General features: G+C 53.4%; 4 protein-coding genes across 4 annotated transcripts; 2 read left to right on the forward strand and 2 right to left on the reverse strand.

The window, feature by feature from the left end:
* Positions 1-717: 717 nt before the first annotated feature.
* On the reverse strand, positions 718-1,994 carry TRIREDRAFT_67493 (uncharacterized protein; the record flags this gene model as incomplete). Its single annotated transcript, XM_006968146.1, has 7 exons — positions 718-880; positions 951-1,068; positions 1,135-1,416; positions 1,488-1,628; positions 1,728-1,788; positions 1,872-1,884; positions 1,942-1,994. The coding sequence occupies 7 exons, from the start codon at positions 1,992-1,994 to the stop codon at positions 718-720; spliced, it is 831 nt and encodes a 276-aa protein (XP_006968208.1).
* Positions 1,995-2,465: 471 nt separating this feature from the next.
* TRIREDRAFT_67239 (uncharacterized protein) lies at positions 2,466-3,980 on the reverse strand (the record flags this gene model as incomplete). Its single annotated transcript, XM_006968147.1, has 1 exon — positions 2,466-3,980. The coding sequence occupies one exon, from the start codon at positions 3,978-3,980 to the stop codon at positions 2,466-2,468; it is 1,515 nt and encodes a 504-aa protein (XP_006968209.1).
* A 3,293-nt stretch (positions 3,981-7,273) lies between these two features.
* On the forward strand, positions 7,274-9,258 carry TRIREDRAFT_80875 (uncharacterized protein; the record flags this gene model as incomplete). Its single annotated transcript, XM_006968084.1, has 4 exons — positions 7,274-7,387; positions 7,513-7,574; positions 7,718-8,557; positions 8,612-9,258. The coding sequence occupies 4 exons, from the start codon at positions 7,274-7,276 to the stop codon at positions 9,105-9,107; spliced, it is 1,512 nt and encodes a 503-aa protein (XP_006968146.1). The 3' UTR covers positions 9,108-9,258.
* Positions 9,259-13,876: 4,618 nt separating this feature from the next.
* On the forward strand, positions 13,877-15,887 carry TRIREDRAFT_80879 (uncharacterized protein; the record flags this gene model as incomplete). The annotated part of the gene is made up of 4 exons (XM_006968085.1): positions 13,877-13,914; positions 13,991-14,370; positions 14,441-15,106; positions 15,175-15,887. Exons 1-4 carry the CDS (start codon positions 13,883-13,885, stop codon positions 15,885-15,887), a joined length of 1,791 nt encoding a protein of 596 aa, XP_006968147.1. The 5' UTR covers positions 13,877-13,882.
* Between the last annotated feature and the right edge of the window lie 1,290 nt (positions 15,888-17,177).

The raw sequence follows: 17,177 nt of genomic DNA on the forward strand, positions 1-17,177 counted from the left end.
GTAAATCTTCTGAGGCTTGCAATTTGTTTACACAATTGCGAAGCAATCGGTCTAGTCTGCAGCTGCCCTGAAGTTTATGTACGCCACTGGATCTCTCTCTTCGTTTGCCTTTGTTGTTCTAGTTTGGGAGTGGCTGTCTCTGGCATCCCAGCTTGGGCTCTGAAGCATCCCAAGTTGATACTTGTAGAGTTTAAAGGCTGGTCAGAAGTCGCTACTAGATATCCCTAGACGCTTATATCGAGATTGCAAGGGAATAGCAAAAGTAGCAGAGAGTACCATATTATATCTTTGTATCTTTAGCAGCAGCATCAGTCATCAAGATGCTAATCTACAAGGATGCGATCTTTATTTGTGTTTTAATTTGCTTTTGCCTATTGGCATCAGCTCAAGCGCAGAAGCCAAGGGTCTCCTGAGACGCCTCTCAGAGCAGATGGTAGACGTTCAACGCAAAAGCAGAGTCTGACATGACCCCGAGGTTTTCACTGCCTTCCTATGGGCGTTTATGCGCTGAAAGCACCCCTTGATAATGCTCATAACCTCTGCAGCAAAGAAAAAACCATCTCGGCATGCTTCGAACCAATGCAGTCGCAATCCCAGTATTCTCTTGAGATGAAGGATAAACCCTGTCCCTCCATGTCTATCCAATACAAGGTACCCATCTATCATGTCTTTCTCAAGATGATCGTGCGTTGAATCAAGCTTCTGACAAGCAAAAAATTAATCCTGCTTTTGTGATGCGTCTGCACCACCCAGGAATCTCGCTGCAGTCGGAATGGGCCAGGCAAGATGCGGAACAGGATCCTCACGGACTTGGCCTGACGTGATTGCATCGACAAGAGCCACGCCCACATAGCCCCCGATACAGGTAAAGATGTGCCACCTGCTCGAGCTTTGTTAGAAAAAGACGGTAGTTCAAATGAACTACCATGTAACTGCACAGGGAAACATACCATCCGTGTAGCTCGAGAAGAAAAGCCAGAGGAAGCCCAGCAGAATGCTTCAGTGAAGTCAGCCCCGAGCACAGCCAGTTATCCAGCAGCCACACAAAGTATCCAAAGGCAAAATTGACTAGATATGGCACCGTCCTTAGTAACAGGTTCTCGACTCGGACTCATAAGATCAAAGGCAACATACAGCAGCCAAACAGCGCGATATTCCGAAGGTTCTTCCTGATACGCTCATCGGGCACTTGTTGAGAGATGAGCTTCAGTGTCCGTGTCGCGATGATATAGACGGCAAGACCAAAAGTCGTTGCATGGAGGAGAAATTCGTCCATGACCATGTGCGTGACCATGACCGCTGTGAAGAGGACGGTAAGAAGCACGGCCACGAGCTTGGTACGCTGCGGGCTGCTCTTGAACGTCAAGAGGCGATACACGATTGGTGTCGTCAGAAGATGCATGGACAGCTCATCCGCTAAGAGGTTAAAGAAGGGGGGTGAGAATGAGCAAATACTACTACCACGACAAGAAGGTGGTTGCACGTACACATCTGGGTGTGATACTTCAGGGTCATATGGTAGCTGGCAGAGCAAATGCCCACGCCAATCAGGCCACTGTAAGAAAGCAGACGAGCAAGAGTCTGGCCATTGCGGCCGGGTCTGAACAGGCCATATGCTCCATAGACGACTGAATACCAGAACAAGCACGACAGGTTAGTAAAATGTCAGATATCTAGCACATCAGGGGGGGGGGGCGTCTGATGTGTGAGTGTGCAAGTCCACGGACCGAAAGCGAAGCTGCTGAGCGTATTGATAAACTCGGCAACATATCGCGTAACGACATAGTCCTAAACAATTTCCCAATGGCTCGTCAACGGGTTTGGCCTTTCAGCCGCATCGGCGAGAGAGGGCATGGAGAGGACTGCAATACCTCTTCGCAAAAGCTGGAAACCTTGCTGTAAGCTATGCCAACGTTTATGACTTGGGCAGGACAAACATACTTGAGATAAGACGTGGCTTCGCCCCAGAATGGCTTGTCGGATGAAGAATGCATTGTCTATATGGCTATGAAGTACCTTAGGAATATACAAGTGAGGGCTAATTTTTGCTGTTGAACCACCAAGTATTAACGGAGGGATCGGAGCAGAGGTGACCTCGGGTTGACCCCTCTGAGAGAGAAAGCACCGCGAAATGCCACGAAATCCACGCGGCTGAGCCAATAAAAAAGATTGCAATTCCTCGTTCCGCATCCACCCGTTGGCTGCTCAAGTGTCCTAGCGTGGGGGAGGGGGGCTTGCTTAATCACCAAAAGCGGAATTATACGATACGAGGATTGGAGTCGTGGAATACATACATGTGATACCATGCAAGGGCCATGAACCTGAGAAAGAGAGCTTGATGGGAGCTTGAAACTTTCTGCTATGTACCAAGGCCATATGTGGCGGCTAGGTAGCGGAGATGGTATAGAAATCATTGATGGTAATCTGACAGAACTGCAGGAATTTCGAAAGCATGCCCCCCCTCCCTACTTCTTCCACACATCATTCCACCACTCCTTGAACCCATACGGCTGCGCCCTCGATTCGTGAATCTTGACACTGTCTTTACCACCCAAGCTACCCATGATACCCTCGCCTGTAAACGGAGACGGTTTCGACGAAAGCCTCGACGTGGCGCGCGGCCCTGTAGCCCTATCCTTGATCTCCTTGGCAATCAGGGGGGCGACATCCGCATAACAGGCATCCAGTTCTCGCTGAAGGTTATAGTATGGCTTCTTGGCCAGCTCCGGGGCCATGAGATTGTAGCTGCGTGTGAGGGCGTTTAGCTGCTCTATAGACAGCTTCAGATATGCATGCTCCGCCTTTTCCCAATCTGGATCCCGAAATGGTCGCGGCAGGGGGCCGTGATCTTGCTCACCAGGCTGTCTAGCATCCTGCTCCGCTGAATCGACAGCCTTCCCTGCCACTTGTCGAGGGTTATGCACCCTCTCTGCTGCTGCATATTGCTCAGCTCTAGCCATCTGCTCCTCCAGCGAACCCCCCTTGGCGGCAATCATCCTCGCAGCGTGACGCTTCCAATCGGCCCTCAACCTCGAACGAAGAGCATCCGCCGCCTTGGACAGTTCCTGCTGCTTCTCGATCCAGGGAGGCACAATGTCTTGACGCTGAATGATCCTGTTCATCAAGTACTCCGTGGTATCGACGTACGGATTACTCCGGTTCAGGTCGAGCTCCACCCCTTTGCCGCGCGCGATATTCTTAAACTGGCCCCTGGCAATGGCGTTTTCGATGTGATCATTGGCCAGCGCCGCAAGCCCCGATGGCGTAGACGGCATCACTCGCGCGACCGGTTCAAACCTTGACCGAAACAGGCTCTTCATCTCTTCTCGCTCTTTATCGCTCAGGCCTTTGTCTTCCTTCATGCCCATGCCAGCGTAGAAAGAGGCTCGATCTCGAGCATTCAGCGCCCTCTGCCGCGGAGGAACTGCCGCCGTCCGCTTAACCCGGGGATCGACGACAGGCGGCTGGAACTTGCCCCGGAGCTCTGGCTTCAGGGGCTTGTTGGCATCATCCAGCATCCTCAGCACCGCATCCGCCGTATCTTCCTCTCCGGTCCATGGTGTTGACGTGGCGATGTGTCTGGTGCCCTCGCCAGCCGCAGAAGTAAGGTCCTTCTCTGTGAATGCGCTGGAATACTCGTGTCGAAAGTTTGCATCCGCGAGTTTACTCAGCAGCTTCTCTTTCAGCTCTTCGGAGAATCCCGCTTCCTCCACGGCACGTCGGCCGGCTGAGCCGCCGCTGAGCATTGCTTCCTCGGTCGCCTCTTGCAGTCTCCGCGTCATTGCTCCAGGCTGCTCAGACGTCTGCATGTCATCCTCATCGGAAGGCCGAGGCCTGCCATCTCTGCATTCGCTTGGTTCATCATCTTTCCTCGTCGAGTGATTTGGCTGTGAAGAATATCGGCGTGTCCCTAATAGGCCAAAACGAACCACATCTTGGAGACATTGCCTGCATAAAGATGACGAGGTTCGCGATATCATGGCAAGAGACAATCAGTGTTAGGATCAAGGTGAACTTGGTTGCGGTGCAAGCTCTGCAACAAGTGGCGATGCTGATGTCAATTGATGCAACTCGATGCCCAAAAATCTCATGTTGATGGATTGAGTCTTAGTCAGCCGGACATTGCCTGCTTCACAAGAGTGGCGAGCGAACACTCATATTCAAGACAGCGAGCAACATGGCGAGGCAACCAACTGGTGAATCATTTCACGTATCAACAGCTAAAGTTATTTCTAAATATCGAGACGGGGCTCATAAAGACAGCAACGAGAGGAAGATACAGGCGCAATTAGAAGAGCCAGGGATACTGATAATTGACTGTAGAAGGTTACCAAAGGCTTGTATCAGATGACCATGGTTGAACCAGGTGGTCGCTCAAGTGTGCAGTAATGCCCGGAATAGGGTAACTCTACTTTGAAATAAACATGAAGCATCAATTCGACCAAGTTAAGCCTTGTCCCTTGTACCCCAGGGTAGGAGACAGATGAGATCTAGGTACTAAGGCTCTCAACTACTACCTAGTAATTGTCTCTCTCCGCCTTTGAGTGGTGGCAGAATCACATGAAAATCATGGCCATGCGAGTCTGGACCAACGGCTCCCCAGATTGCGCTAAAGGCGGTGAGGCCGACCCTAGCCGATCAAATTGTGGACAGAAATTTGTTGGGAAAAAAGACAGCAAGGAAGCTGAGAAGAATTGATACGATCTGGCGCCGTGTAACGCTGGGGAAAAGGCCGAAATGCGAGCCTCCAAGATCAAGGCCCTTCTGCTAGTTCGAGAACACGCCTAGTCTGTTGCTGATGACGCACGCCAAGAGCTCACAGACAGGTGCCTTGGTTGGCCAGAAGAGAGCCGTTTGGGCGATGCCTGGGCCAATGAAATCGCGCGAATTGTTCTTGTTGGCTTCAGTGGGTGCGGGAGATGCACTCGCTAGTCTCGCTGTCTCGCTGTATCTGGGGCGCTCTTTTTAATATGGAGGACATACATGTACCACCTACAGAATAGCCCGATGTGAGGTGCGCTGCAAAGTCGATCCGCCAAGGTCATGTATGAGTTCGACGAGATATATGGTCTCTGATAAAGGACGGCTCAAGCCCTGAGATGAGCGTGTGGTGATTACTGCACACAAGACGTTGGTGACTTCATGTCTTTCTAAGCACTCATCGTGGCCTGTATACCTAGTAGTTAGTGTTGGTGATGATAGAGATGAAACTCAATGTGCCAAGACGTTGGGCTTGACATGGGGGCTGAGAGCCAAGAAAAGAGGACGAGGCTCGATTAAAATGTAAATGACGACACCTTCTGGCAAGCCACCCGTTGGAATGCTCTCGACACCGAAGGCTCGACACCGGGTTGTGGCGTCTCCTGGTGTCAGGTTTCTGATTGGGTGTATGTGTACCGATGAGATGATGCAGCCTTTCGGCGATCTGAGCACTCAAAGTGGCCGTTGGGAAAAGAAAATCATGCAGCCCATCGTGTGTCTCACCCATCTTGGCGCCTCTTCACTGCAGTTGCAACGAGGCGGCCTCCATCTGCCTTCGGATAAGGACAGGGCCAAGATCGTGGGGCCGTGCTTTCGCTGAGCTTTCGGTTTACAAGCCAGCCAATCACGTTGCGGCTGCAGCCAAAGGATGAAGCAATATGTCATGCCTACAAGAAAACAAACCACTCTGAAAGGGTGTTTGTTCGGAAAACTCGTATGAGCAGAATGATAAGGAGTTTGAAGGACCTATGGAAGCTTGCGCATGGTTCCCTGTGCGGCTCTTGCCGTAAGTAGTATGATTGTCGAGACGATGCCACCTGCTGCCGCAAGCGATGCCGGCCAAGCGGGAAACGTGGAAAGAAGCAGGAACAAGACGGACAGGAAGGAGGAGATGAAATAAGGTAGGGTACGGAAAGAGTGCAGGAGAAGGTAAGAGGGAAAGAGTGTAGGAAAAGGCAAGAGGGAAAGAGAAGAAAAACTTCTCAGTGGCACGACTCTGATCCTGAACGTACCTCCTAAGACCTCGACACTCCGCCACCAACGTGAGACCCGGCTCGTCGCTCACTTACCTTATGGCTCACGCCTCGAAAGACGTCGATCAAAGCAGCCAACGAATCGTCCCCGCGATGCCACGATGCCCGCGAATGGCACCCGCAGCGCCCAGCAGTTCGTGCCGCCGCGCCTGGCCGGGCCAATGCACTCCACCGCGCCTTGCCCCTACCAGCAAGCCATGTCGAACGCTCACCAGCGCACCTATCAGCGCCGGTCGTTGGGAGCACGGGGAGACGCCTCGCTGCCCTGGCCAGCTCGACGCTACCGGCCGGCGCCCCCACACTGCGTCTCACGACAAGTTCGCAGCCTGCTTCCGCCGCGCGCAAAGGTCGAAAATCCCCCCCAACCTCCAGACTCCCGGGCTGGCTGTCCCTCCACTAGACCCGGTCTACGTCGGACCCGGCCGTGTTGATTGGCCGGAGGCGGCGATGGAACCGTCGTTGTGGAAGGCTACTGGCGCACTAGAGGGGGAGATGGCCTTTCAATCACAAGCACATACATGCACGAGCAACACATGCAAAATGCCCAGCTTGGAGATGGGATCTCCGCGTGGTCTTTTACCACAAAGGGTCCCTGCAATGCATGGTCCCTTAGCCTTGGTCGTGTGCCTTTGATGGTTACGTCGTGTCGTGGTGTTGTTTCTCTGCGTGGCCATTTAACTCACGCTCTCCCGCACTTTTTCGTCTTCTCATTCTCCATTCCCGCCATTGTCTGGGTTGATCCTACTGTTCTTGGCAGGCCAGCCCTCCTTCTGCTCCTGCTGTGGTTTCTCTGCGAGTCGCAGCCGTTTTCCTCTTGCTGCTCCCTCTTCCTTTGTCTCCTCCGCCGGCCTGATCGAAATCTCTTTCAAGGTCCCGACTGGGCTCAGAGACCGCAATCGACAATCACCTACAATACCTCCGCCCCCCCTCCTATTCAATCCTAGATCCATTTTGGGTGGCACGAGACGAAAGCGAGTTCAATTGACCTTGCGTGTGACGCCTTGTCCAATTTCCTTGCCGCGGGCTCTACTGTAGAGCTTCTACTCGATTGGAACATCTGCCAGTTTTGGGGGGACGAAGCTCTCCTGTGCTTTCGTGGGCCCAGCTTCGCTGTGTCTTAGCTTCTGGTGACTATACGCAAATTCTCAGTTGCACTCAAGCCATCATCCGCAGCCATGGCTACTCCTGCAAGCCTGGACAAGTCGGCTGTTGACGCCAGCTCGGTGGAGAAGAAGATCGAGGCCGGCAACAGCGATCCGATGTTGGGCGAGCTCAGGAACGCCGACGGGTCGTCGCTGCGCAGCGGCGAGGACATCCTCTCCCTGCAAGATCTCGATCCTGCCTTGAACATGAAGATGCATCTTGTGAACAACGTGAGTGATTTCAGAGGCTCTGCTACGGCCCGAGCCCAGTGACGGCGAACGACGAGAATACTACTCTGTAGTCCAAGCTCCAAGTCCCCTCGCCAAACTACTTCAGAGCTGACATTGGATGGAAGGCGATTGATGAGATTGGCTGGACTGGCTACCACTGGAAGCTGTTCTTCCTCAATGGATTCGGGTTAGTTGTCCCTCCCTGAGTATCAGTCTCACTGCTCTCAGCTCCATTTCCTCCATCCCTCTTTATCCCACGATATGGTTCCCGTCACCTGTATCATGTCCTATAATTCACGTCTCCAAGTACTGACTGATGATGTAATGTAGTTATGCTGTGGACTCGTTGATTCTCCTCTTCCAATCCATTGTCGCCCCTGCGGCCTACCTCGAGTTCGGCAAAAAGGGCTACTCCAACGCGCTCACCATTGCCGTATACGTCGGTATGCTGACAGGCGCCCTCTTCTGGGGCTTCAGCGCCGATGTCATTGGACGCAAGTGGGCTTTTAACATAACCCTCTTCATCTGTTCCGCCAGCTGCATTCTGGCTGGTGCCATGCCCAATTGGCCAGCCCTCGCATTCTTCATCGCCCTTCTCGGCTTCGGCGGTGGTGGCAACCTCATCTTGGACACAACCGTCTTCCTCGAGTACCTTCCGAGCAACAAGCAGTGGCTGCTGACCTTCTTGGCGGCTTGGTGGGGGCTTGGACAGGCCGTCACCGGCTTCATCGCTTGGGGTTTCATGGTCCCCGCGAAGTGGAACTGCACTGACGTCGAGACCTGTACCAAAGCCAACAACTGGGGCTGGCGATATATGCTCTTCACCGGTGGCGCCCTGGTGTTTGTCATGTCGGTCCTCCGTATCACAGTCGTCCGGCTGCGTGAGACGCCCAAGTACCTCTTGGGCATGGGCGAGGATGCCAAGGTGGTGGAAACGTTCCAGTTCCTGGCCACCAAGTACAACCGCCCATGCTCGCTGACTCTGGAGAAGCTGGAGGCCTGCGGACAGATTCAGTCAGCCCATGGCAAGAGCCGTTTCTCTCTGTCCGAAACCCGCATTCACTTCCGTGGGCTCTTTAGCAACAAGAAGATGTCCATTTCCACAATCCTGGTCTGGCTGTCGTGGGCTCTGATCGGCCTCATCTACCCGCTCTTCTACGTCTTTCTTCCGTATGCAATTCCAAGCTTTCCGATCTCCATGAGCCTTGGCTAACATTCTCGCAGCACCTACCTCGAAAATCACGGCAGAGTCTTCAACCGCACCACCTTCGAAACTTGGCGCAACTACTGTCTGACCAACATCTGCGGTATTCCAGGCCCTATCATTGCAGGATACATGTGCAACACAAAGCTGCTTGGTCGCAAATACACCATGGCTATCGGGGCCTTGATCACGATGGCCTTTTTCTTTGCTTACACTGCAGTCGAGACGGCAGCCCAGGACACGGCCTTTACATGTTTGATCGCGTGCTTCCTCAACATTTATTACGGTACCCTCTACGCCTACACTCCGGAGGTGCTGCCCAGCGCCCACCGCGGCACTGGAAACGGCGTTGCCGTGGCTTTCAACCGAATCATGGGTATCGTGTCAGCCATTGTGGCCACCTTTGCAAACACACAAACATCAGCGCCTTTGTATATCTGCGCCAGTCTGTTTATTCTGGCTGCTGGTATTGCTGTTGTGTTTCCCTATGAGCCCTACGGACGACGCAGCTCATGAGGTGCATCGTGATGTGGTTGGCGAGCCTTATTTCAACAATAAAGGGCCCCAGCCGGGTTGGTGTAGACGTACGCCAAAGGGGGTGTACATGAGTTGTGGAGAACGATAACGCCCTACATAGAGATACCCAAGAATTCTTCTGAGAAGATATACATACATTGAATAAAGCATAGAACATTGAACAACCTTGAGTGAGAGTGGGCGTACTGGCGTGATGGTAACACGGTTGGCAGAAGCAGTCGTCACTGGTATCTGTCGAAGGCGGACTTACAGGGGCTATGAAACACCATATCTTGACGCTCAACCTTTATCGGCCACTCACTCCTACCATTCATCGTTGAGATTGCGATGTATTTGATCTGAGAGGGCCTGATATGAGAATACTCTCATTCAGCTTGAGGTTGGCTTGCGGCTAGCAACGCCATCATTCGTTGAGAGGTTTGCCATCTCAAGCATAGGTACTTGAAGCACATGCTAACTCGAAGGGCATCGAAAAGGTGTCACTATATAAGCGGAGGGTTATTAACACACGTTGAAAAGTGCTTGCTTCCTAGACAAGAACTGCGGGAGACTGGTTCTGCGGGAGACTGGTTCAGGAATCAGTGGAAGGCTGAGGGAACGGTTTCAAAGGGGGGTTGTGGCGTGAGGGCATCTTTGTGAGATGAGTGCAAAGTGGATGAGCGTTGGCTAATGACCAATGTGGTCCGTCCCGTACAGCTGCTCTCCCCCGTATACGTGAGATTGATCTGGAGGCTTCACAGCATCTCGATGCTCGTTTAGGGGCTATATAACGTGAGAGATGGCTGTTGATGTATGTACATGTATCTTGTCATACCATACTCATGGATCTCACCAGGTCGCACAGATAGACGTAGCATGATGAATCGCCTTATGAGCGGCGCTTTTCGCGAGGGTCTGGACGCGAATGTTTGAAGCAGAAAATTATTACGGGCTGGTGAGCTTCTGTGTGATTTTGTCGGCGAGTTGTGTTCGCCGAGTCGCCGAGTATTGGCAGGCGGTGTCTTTCTGAGGTAGAGCAGGTGAGTTCGCCTCGAGACGTTCAGAGCTCAATAGTAGTTGCTGACCATATCTCATGGTGTAGGGGTAGGAAGGCACTCGTATGTGCTGATGGCGTCCGCAGATTGTGGCCATAACCCACGTTGTCTTGGAGACTGTTATCAAGTTTTGCTGCCATTCATGACTCTCGGAGTGAGGGACCTGCAACCAGTAGCTAAAGGATTGGGGCTATGATTGCCGTAGCACATCAGTGATTGCCGGTCCAAATTGCGGAAAGCTCGTAGCCTCATTGCAAGTAAGATGGTCATCTTTGTGATTGGTTCGAGCGTAGGCTAGGTGGCCCTGATAGCTACACCAAGATGTGAGCAACTTTTACGACTTCAGGAGGAAGAAGTTGAGTAATCAAGTCAAGCCTTGCCGGAGAAGCGTCTTCTGCTCATCTAAGAGCAAAACGTGGTGCCACCGAATAGTCACAGCAGGCAACATGAATCCTCATGGAACCGGATATGAGAGATTACTCTGTCAATGAATCAGCCTTTTGTCTCACCAAGTCGGTCCAGAGCTTGAAGCGTAATGAGGGCGGCGGACGAATGTCAAGTTCAAGACACTGGTAAACTGGTGGCTGATGCGGTCGAGGCAGATGAGAGTGACTAGAATGTCTGCAGAGGTTCAAGACGACCGATGTGACGACCATGGGGACGAGCTAGAGGATGCAGGTCCAAGAGCTGAGGTAATGTGAGACGGGTAGATAATAGCTCAAGGGCACCAACTACGACGCTGTCGCCCATGATGAAGCCCCTTTCTCATTTCCCCAGTCCATGGACCAGCTAAGTGATTGCCATATCCACTTACACGTGGGAGGTGCTCATCTCCGTCGACGCTTATCAGTAGCAGCCGCGAACTAGACGGCATCGTTCGATTTCTGCACACTTGTTATAGTACTAGTAGTAGTAGGTACTCAGCTCTCCTCCGGATCGTGTTACAACTTGGCCATGGTCGAGCAACGACTGTTTCTCCTTGCCTGATTCTTTGCTCCCCCGTTCTCCTGATACCATCAGGCACCGGCTATCGTATGGTAGCCGCCCTATTGGTAACGAGAAAAGATCTCAAGTAATCACCCCACGCGATGCCGCTCCTCAACCACCAACCACTGCTCGTCCCGAGGTTTCTCGTACATAATGCAATTCAACCCCAGAACCCTTATTCCTCGCCAGTCTCCGCACCATCTCGGACGCGGTGTGGAGGCCGTGATGAAGGATGCGCCCAGAGGGAGGAGCCAGGCAAAAGGTCCCCCCCAAGTGTCTCTCTCCGCAGCCCCCCCTTGCCGCAGAGAGCGCCGATTAGCCGTTGGATGGCCTACTATCGTACTGGAGTGTCGTCGAAGCCACCTGTGCCAGTACATGTACATATGTACGCTGAATACGAAGTATGATTCAGACTGACCATTTGTAGTACGAATTTGGACCATCGTCATAGCAGAGCTTGACCAAATGGGGTGCCATATCATTTTTTTCTGCGAATCAACGCCGAGTCGTTGCTCGTACATAGGAAGGGAGACGTCCGTGAGGCTCTTCTCTAGACGACTCGACCGCGCTTGTGCCTTGCGCTAGGCACTTCGTGCCAGGAAAACATCCGCAGTTCCGAGCTGAGTAACTCCCAGCTAGAGGCGCTATCAAGGCGCCTGAAGGTCTAGCAGCCGGTGCGGCTGGATGGTGAGGAAGGCTATCGTCACATACGGAACAGAGCATGACAGGGCGAGATACAGGTAGGTTAGTAGGTCATCAATGTTCCTGCGTCGAGGCGTACACGGTACTCGTGCCTGGCGCTAGGCGCATACGGAGTGGCCGGTACAGCGTACATGCGCGGCCCCTCGCCTCCCGCGTCCGTGGAACGAGTTGAATGACTCGCTGCTTCGGCGGTCGGCGGTCAAGGCGCTTCAACATGCGCGAACGCCTCGCCGTAATATGAGGGCGGAACATGGAATTAAAATCAAGTAGAGTCATCTTCATGTTCAGCCTCGTTTTGAGCCATTTATGCCCTACTTCCGCAGCATCGTGTCGAGTTTTCTTGGTGGTGTCAGGGCTGGACCGGATGTACAAAGTACAACTGGGTACGTACAGATCATCGGTTGCATCTCGTACCTTAGAGGTAACCATCCCCGTCTGATGTGCTGCTCGCAGCTGCAAGCGCCGCTGAAGGCGCCACAAAGGGCATAGCGCGCTTTCCGTCCGAGATGTGTCATGATCCGTGCTTCACGCAAAGTGCTCCGTAGCGCCTTCTGTCTTGGGCATCTCTGCGCATGGCTCGTACCGGGAATTTTTGCTGCTAGCAGTAGCAGCCGGTACCGAGCACCGCCAGATGGCACCTGCTTTTCTGCAACGTATCGTGCTCGTAATATGTACCGGTTCAACCGCAGCAGCCGTCATCGACTTGGCATCGCATCGGTGGCAAGCACGAGATCTACACGTGACATAGCCGACGGAAAAAAAAATCTACAGACATCACAGCCTCGCGGAGATGAATCAGACTCACGGCCGAAAGAATTTTTTTCTTCGTCGTGCGCCGTTGCGGCGCCGCAGATAATACGCTTATTGCCAATTGGCTTTCGGGCAGGCTTCTCTTTCCCCTTCCCTTCCGGCATCTCCCAGGCCAGTGGCCACGGGCTGCCAAAAACGCGCATCTCGGTCGTGCCATCCAAGTGCTGATTCGCCCCAGACAGTGGCCAAGCGGAGAAGCGCTAGGAAAATACCCTGGCCACCACATCTACAAGCCTCGGTGCATCGCATGCCCTACAGGCTACAGGCGACAGGCTACAGGCCACGGCCACAGGCTACGGGAGAAAAAAAGGGCGAGCCATGCAGCCGTGGCCCTTGGCAAGCCACCTTGGCCTAGGCAAGTTCCAGGGGACCAGGGGCTCAGAGGCTGTCTGCATCTCCGGCCAATTTCCAATCCAAACAGAAAACAGCTGCTAACGAGTGCCGACCCGCAATCGCTCCTAACCGGCACACTACATGCCGGTGGCTTGGAGGGAGCGGCGGCGGCCACGGAGTTGCCAGTGGATGGTTTTTCTTGGCCCTTCGTTTCGGGCCTTTAGGGTGGGCTCGATCGGAGAGCACAGCGAGGCGAGGCAGCCAGACGGATTGCAAAAAGTCCCTGGTCACTACCTTATGGATGTGCCCCCCCTGGCCACCAGGTGTGGCTGCTTGTGGCCTAGCTTCAGCCAGGTCCTTGCGGTAGGACGGGTCTGATAGCGAGGGACCGCATCTCAGAGCACGAATCGCAGCGCCGGGTGCCTTTTCCTATGACGACTGATGGCCCTCGGACAATGTCAAGGATATTAGCGATGCTGGCCGCGGGCACACGAGCAGCTGGGAGATGCATGGGCTGGCCCGTGGGGAAACAAGCAAGAGGCGAGACGACTGCGGCGTGGCTGGTCCAAAAGATCCTTGGGGGGGTAGCTTTTGTCGCTCCATCAGATACCACTACGACTACTCCGGATACAATTGAACAGAGCCTGGTGGCGGATAACGTTGTATTCGAGGCTAAAGACTGGAGAGTGGACTAGCATCCCTCGCTCGAAGAGCCCCCCCAAATCATTTAAGTTTGTGGGATCCCTTCGCTCTCGTGGTTTACCCTTCTCTCCCCTCTTTCTTCTCCTCTTGCTCCTCTTCTTGCTCTTCTTCCCGGCTGGTCTTCTTGTTCCCCCAGAGACTTGCCTTGGGACTGTCACAGTAGTCGAGGCAAAGACAACCGCAATCATGGCTCACAACCACGAGGACACCGCTGCTGAGTGAGTCTTTACAATGGGCTGGATATGGGACCCTCCTCGTCCGGTCGCATGCTTACCAATATTCGTCACCTTTTAGGCTCCACGAGGAGTTCAACGAGCGTGTTCACCCCAGCGAGATCCACGATCTCGCCGGAGGCTTCATTGCGGCCGACCGTGATGAGAAGAAGGACTTTGACCTCTCACCAGAGGGTGCTGAGGCCGGCGCCACGCCCGATGGCGAGGAGCCCAGCGACTATGAGAGGCGGACACTGCGCCGTGTCGGCGAGAACCTGCCCGCGTCGGCCTTTCTCATCGCCGTCGTCGAGCTGATGGAGCGTTTCACCTACTATGGCGCCTCGGGTCTCTTCCAGAACTACATCAGCAACGGCAAGCATGACTCCAGCGACTCACCCGGCCTGGGTATGGGTGGTCAAGCCGCCACTGGTCTCAACCTGTTCTTCCAATGGTTTTGCTATGGTATGTGGTGATGATTGATGAGGAAATCAGCAGTCTGGGGAACGGAATTTGCTGACGATGAGTGTGACAGTTACCCCTATTCTCGGTGCCATCATCTCTGATCAGTACCTGGGCAAGTACAAGACCATTATGCTCTTCTGCTGCGTCTACTGGGTCGGTCTCGTCATTCTGTGGACCACGTCTCTTCCCGTTGCCATTGCTCACGGAGCCGGCCTGCCTGGCTACATTGTCTCCATCATCGTCATCGGTGCCGGTACCGGTGGTATCAAGTCCAACATTGCTCCCCTGATTGCCGACCAGTACCAGCGCCGAACCATGGCGATCCGAACGGAGCCGAGCGGCGAGCGAATCATCATTGACCCGGCCATCACCTACCAGCGCATCTACATGATCTTTTACTGGTGCATCAACCTGGGTTCCCTGTCTCTGATCGCCACCCCCTTCATGGAGAAGTACTGCGGCTTCTGGACTGCCTTCCTCATGTGCTTCTGCATGTTCAACTTTAGCATCGCCATCCTCGTCATCCGCCGCAAGTCGTACATCATCCACCCCCCGCAGGGCTCCATCATTACCGATGCCTTCAAGGCGCTGGGCCTGATGATTGTCTCGCGCAACATGGACGCGGCCAAGCCTTCGTGGCGTGCCGCCAATGGCAAGAGCAAGCCGGTTGCTTGGAACGACCACTTTGTGGAGGAGCTGAAGCGCGCCATCCGGGCCTGCAAGGTCTTTGTCTTTTGTAGGTTTTCCACCGATTTACTGTCCCCCCCTTTTCTCTGGAATCGCATCAACTAACATGCTCGCCAGACCCCATCTTCTGGGTTGGCTATGGTCAATTCTCCACCAACTTTGTTACCCAGGCCGGCCAGATGAACGGCCACGGCATGCCCAACGACTTCATGCAGAACTTTGACCCAATCTCGATTCTCATCTTCACTCCGCTGCTCGACATCTTTGTCTACCCCGCCCTCCGCAAGGTGGGCATCAACATCCGCCCGATTGCCCGCATCAGCCTGGGATTCATCTGGATCTCCCTCTGCCTCGGCTACGCTGCCATTGTCCAGCACCTCATCTACAGCGCTGGCCCCTGCTACGACAGCCCCAACAACTGCGACGCCGCCATGGTGGACGGCAAGGTGCTTCCCAACAACGTGCACATTGCCGTCCAGGCCCCCGCCTACGTCTTTGTCGGTCTGGCCGAAATCTTCATCTCCGTCACGGGTCTCGAGTACGCCTACACCAAGGCTCCCCCCAGCATGAAGTCGTTTGTCCAGAGCTTGTACCTCTTCACCAACGCCTTCGGCTCTGCCATCTCCGAGGCGCTGGTCTCCGTGTCCAAGGACCCCGAGTTCATCTGGATGTACACTGGTGTTGCCGGAGCCAGCTTCGTCACCGCCTTTGTCTTCTTCTACCTCTTCAACCACTACGACAAGATTGAGGACGAGTCATTCGAGCTGGACCGCGAAGCGCCCGTCGTTGCTCCCACCAAGGAGGTTGAGTACGAGGGAGCTAACAACTAAGGTCGTGGGGGAGGGGGGGGTTTCCTGTTTCTGTAATGTAATAGTAGAGCGCTAGAAAGCCACGTTTTTAATGTATTATTATGAGATTTGACAAAGACAAATACCCATTTGCAGCATCTGGGAAGCGGAATCTGACATGTACTGTACTGTACTCACACGGGAAATACCCACTGATAAGAGCTCCCGTGCCTGACTCTTGCTCCGGGTGGAAACGCTCTAGCAAATGGGGAGACTCCCTTTCTAGTTTCGCTTCTGGAACGCTTCCATGCGTCAAATTTTTCGCACACACTCTCCCGTCTTTTGGACGAGATGCTGTACATACAAGTATCTTGCCTTGAGCTACTAGCATCACGCCATCCCACGTTGCCAAAAGGCAAAAAGTCTAGTTCCACATCTAAATCCAGCGAATGACTGACCTTTTATATCCCATCCAATACTCGTATGTCCTCCGTACATTCCGGAGAAGACGTCCAAACATCGTCTTGAACGTTGTTGCTGATCGTGCGATATTACATACCGAACATTTAGCCTCTTGGCATCTTGTCGAACCCCCCCTGGCGCGTTGTTTTCACCCTTCGGACAATTTCTGCTTGTCCAATTTATGCGGCGCTACGGAGATATAAAAAAAAATTCGTTAGGGGCTTGGCCTTTTTTGTTTCGTCGTCAGCCAAGAACGACCTTGCCAAGAAAACTGTCGAGTCGTGGCCGGGTGGTGCCGTCTTGGCCCTTTTTGGCTTCGGCAGTTCTTTTGGCTCGGGCTTTTTTCGGTGTGGTAGGTGATTAATGCTCGTACGAGTACGAATGTAATACTGTAGCCGCTCTCAGTGTTGGATGAGTGAGTGGGCGAGAGAATGAGTGTGACGGAAAGAGAAAGGGGATGATATGCTTCACAGTCGAATGAACGGTGAGGTGATGAGAGCTGATTGCTGGGATGCACGGAAATCAACAGGTTTGTATCATAGAGTGATGACCTCTCTGTAAGAACTCCGATGAGTCGTCTATCGAAGCGATGGCCTTTCAATCCCCATATCCTGCATCATGATGATAGTCCACCACAAGAGGAGGTGAAGTGATAAACAAATCAGACGCGGACAATCATGGAAAAAAAGAGCATACAAGACGTAAAACCAAAAAGGGAACTCGGTCCGCTCCGTTACCGTACCGTGGGGAGCACAAGCACCGTGCCGGTGAAAAAGAGCCAAAAAGAATGACACCTGAGGGATTCGAACCCTCGCCTATTTCTAGACCGCGAAGAGGGGATTGCTCACAGTGTGAACTACTCCTGAACAC

The sequence above is a fragment of the Trichoderma reesei genome (genome assembly GCF_000167675.1).
Source record: "Trichoderma reesei QM6a unplaced genomic scaffold TRIREscaffold_21, whole genome shotgun sequence".
NCBI lineage: Eukaryota > Fungi > Ascomycota > Sordariomycetes > Hypocreales > Hypocreaceae > Trichoderma > Trichoderma reesei.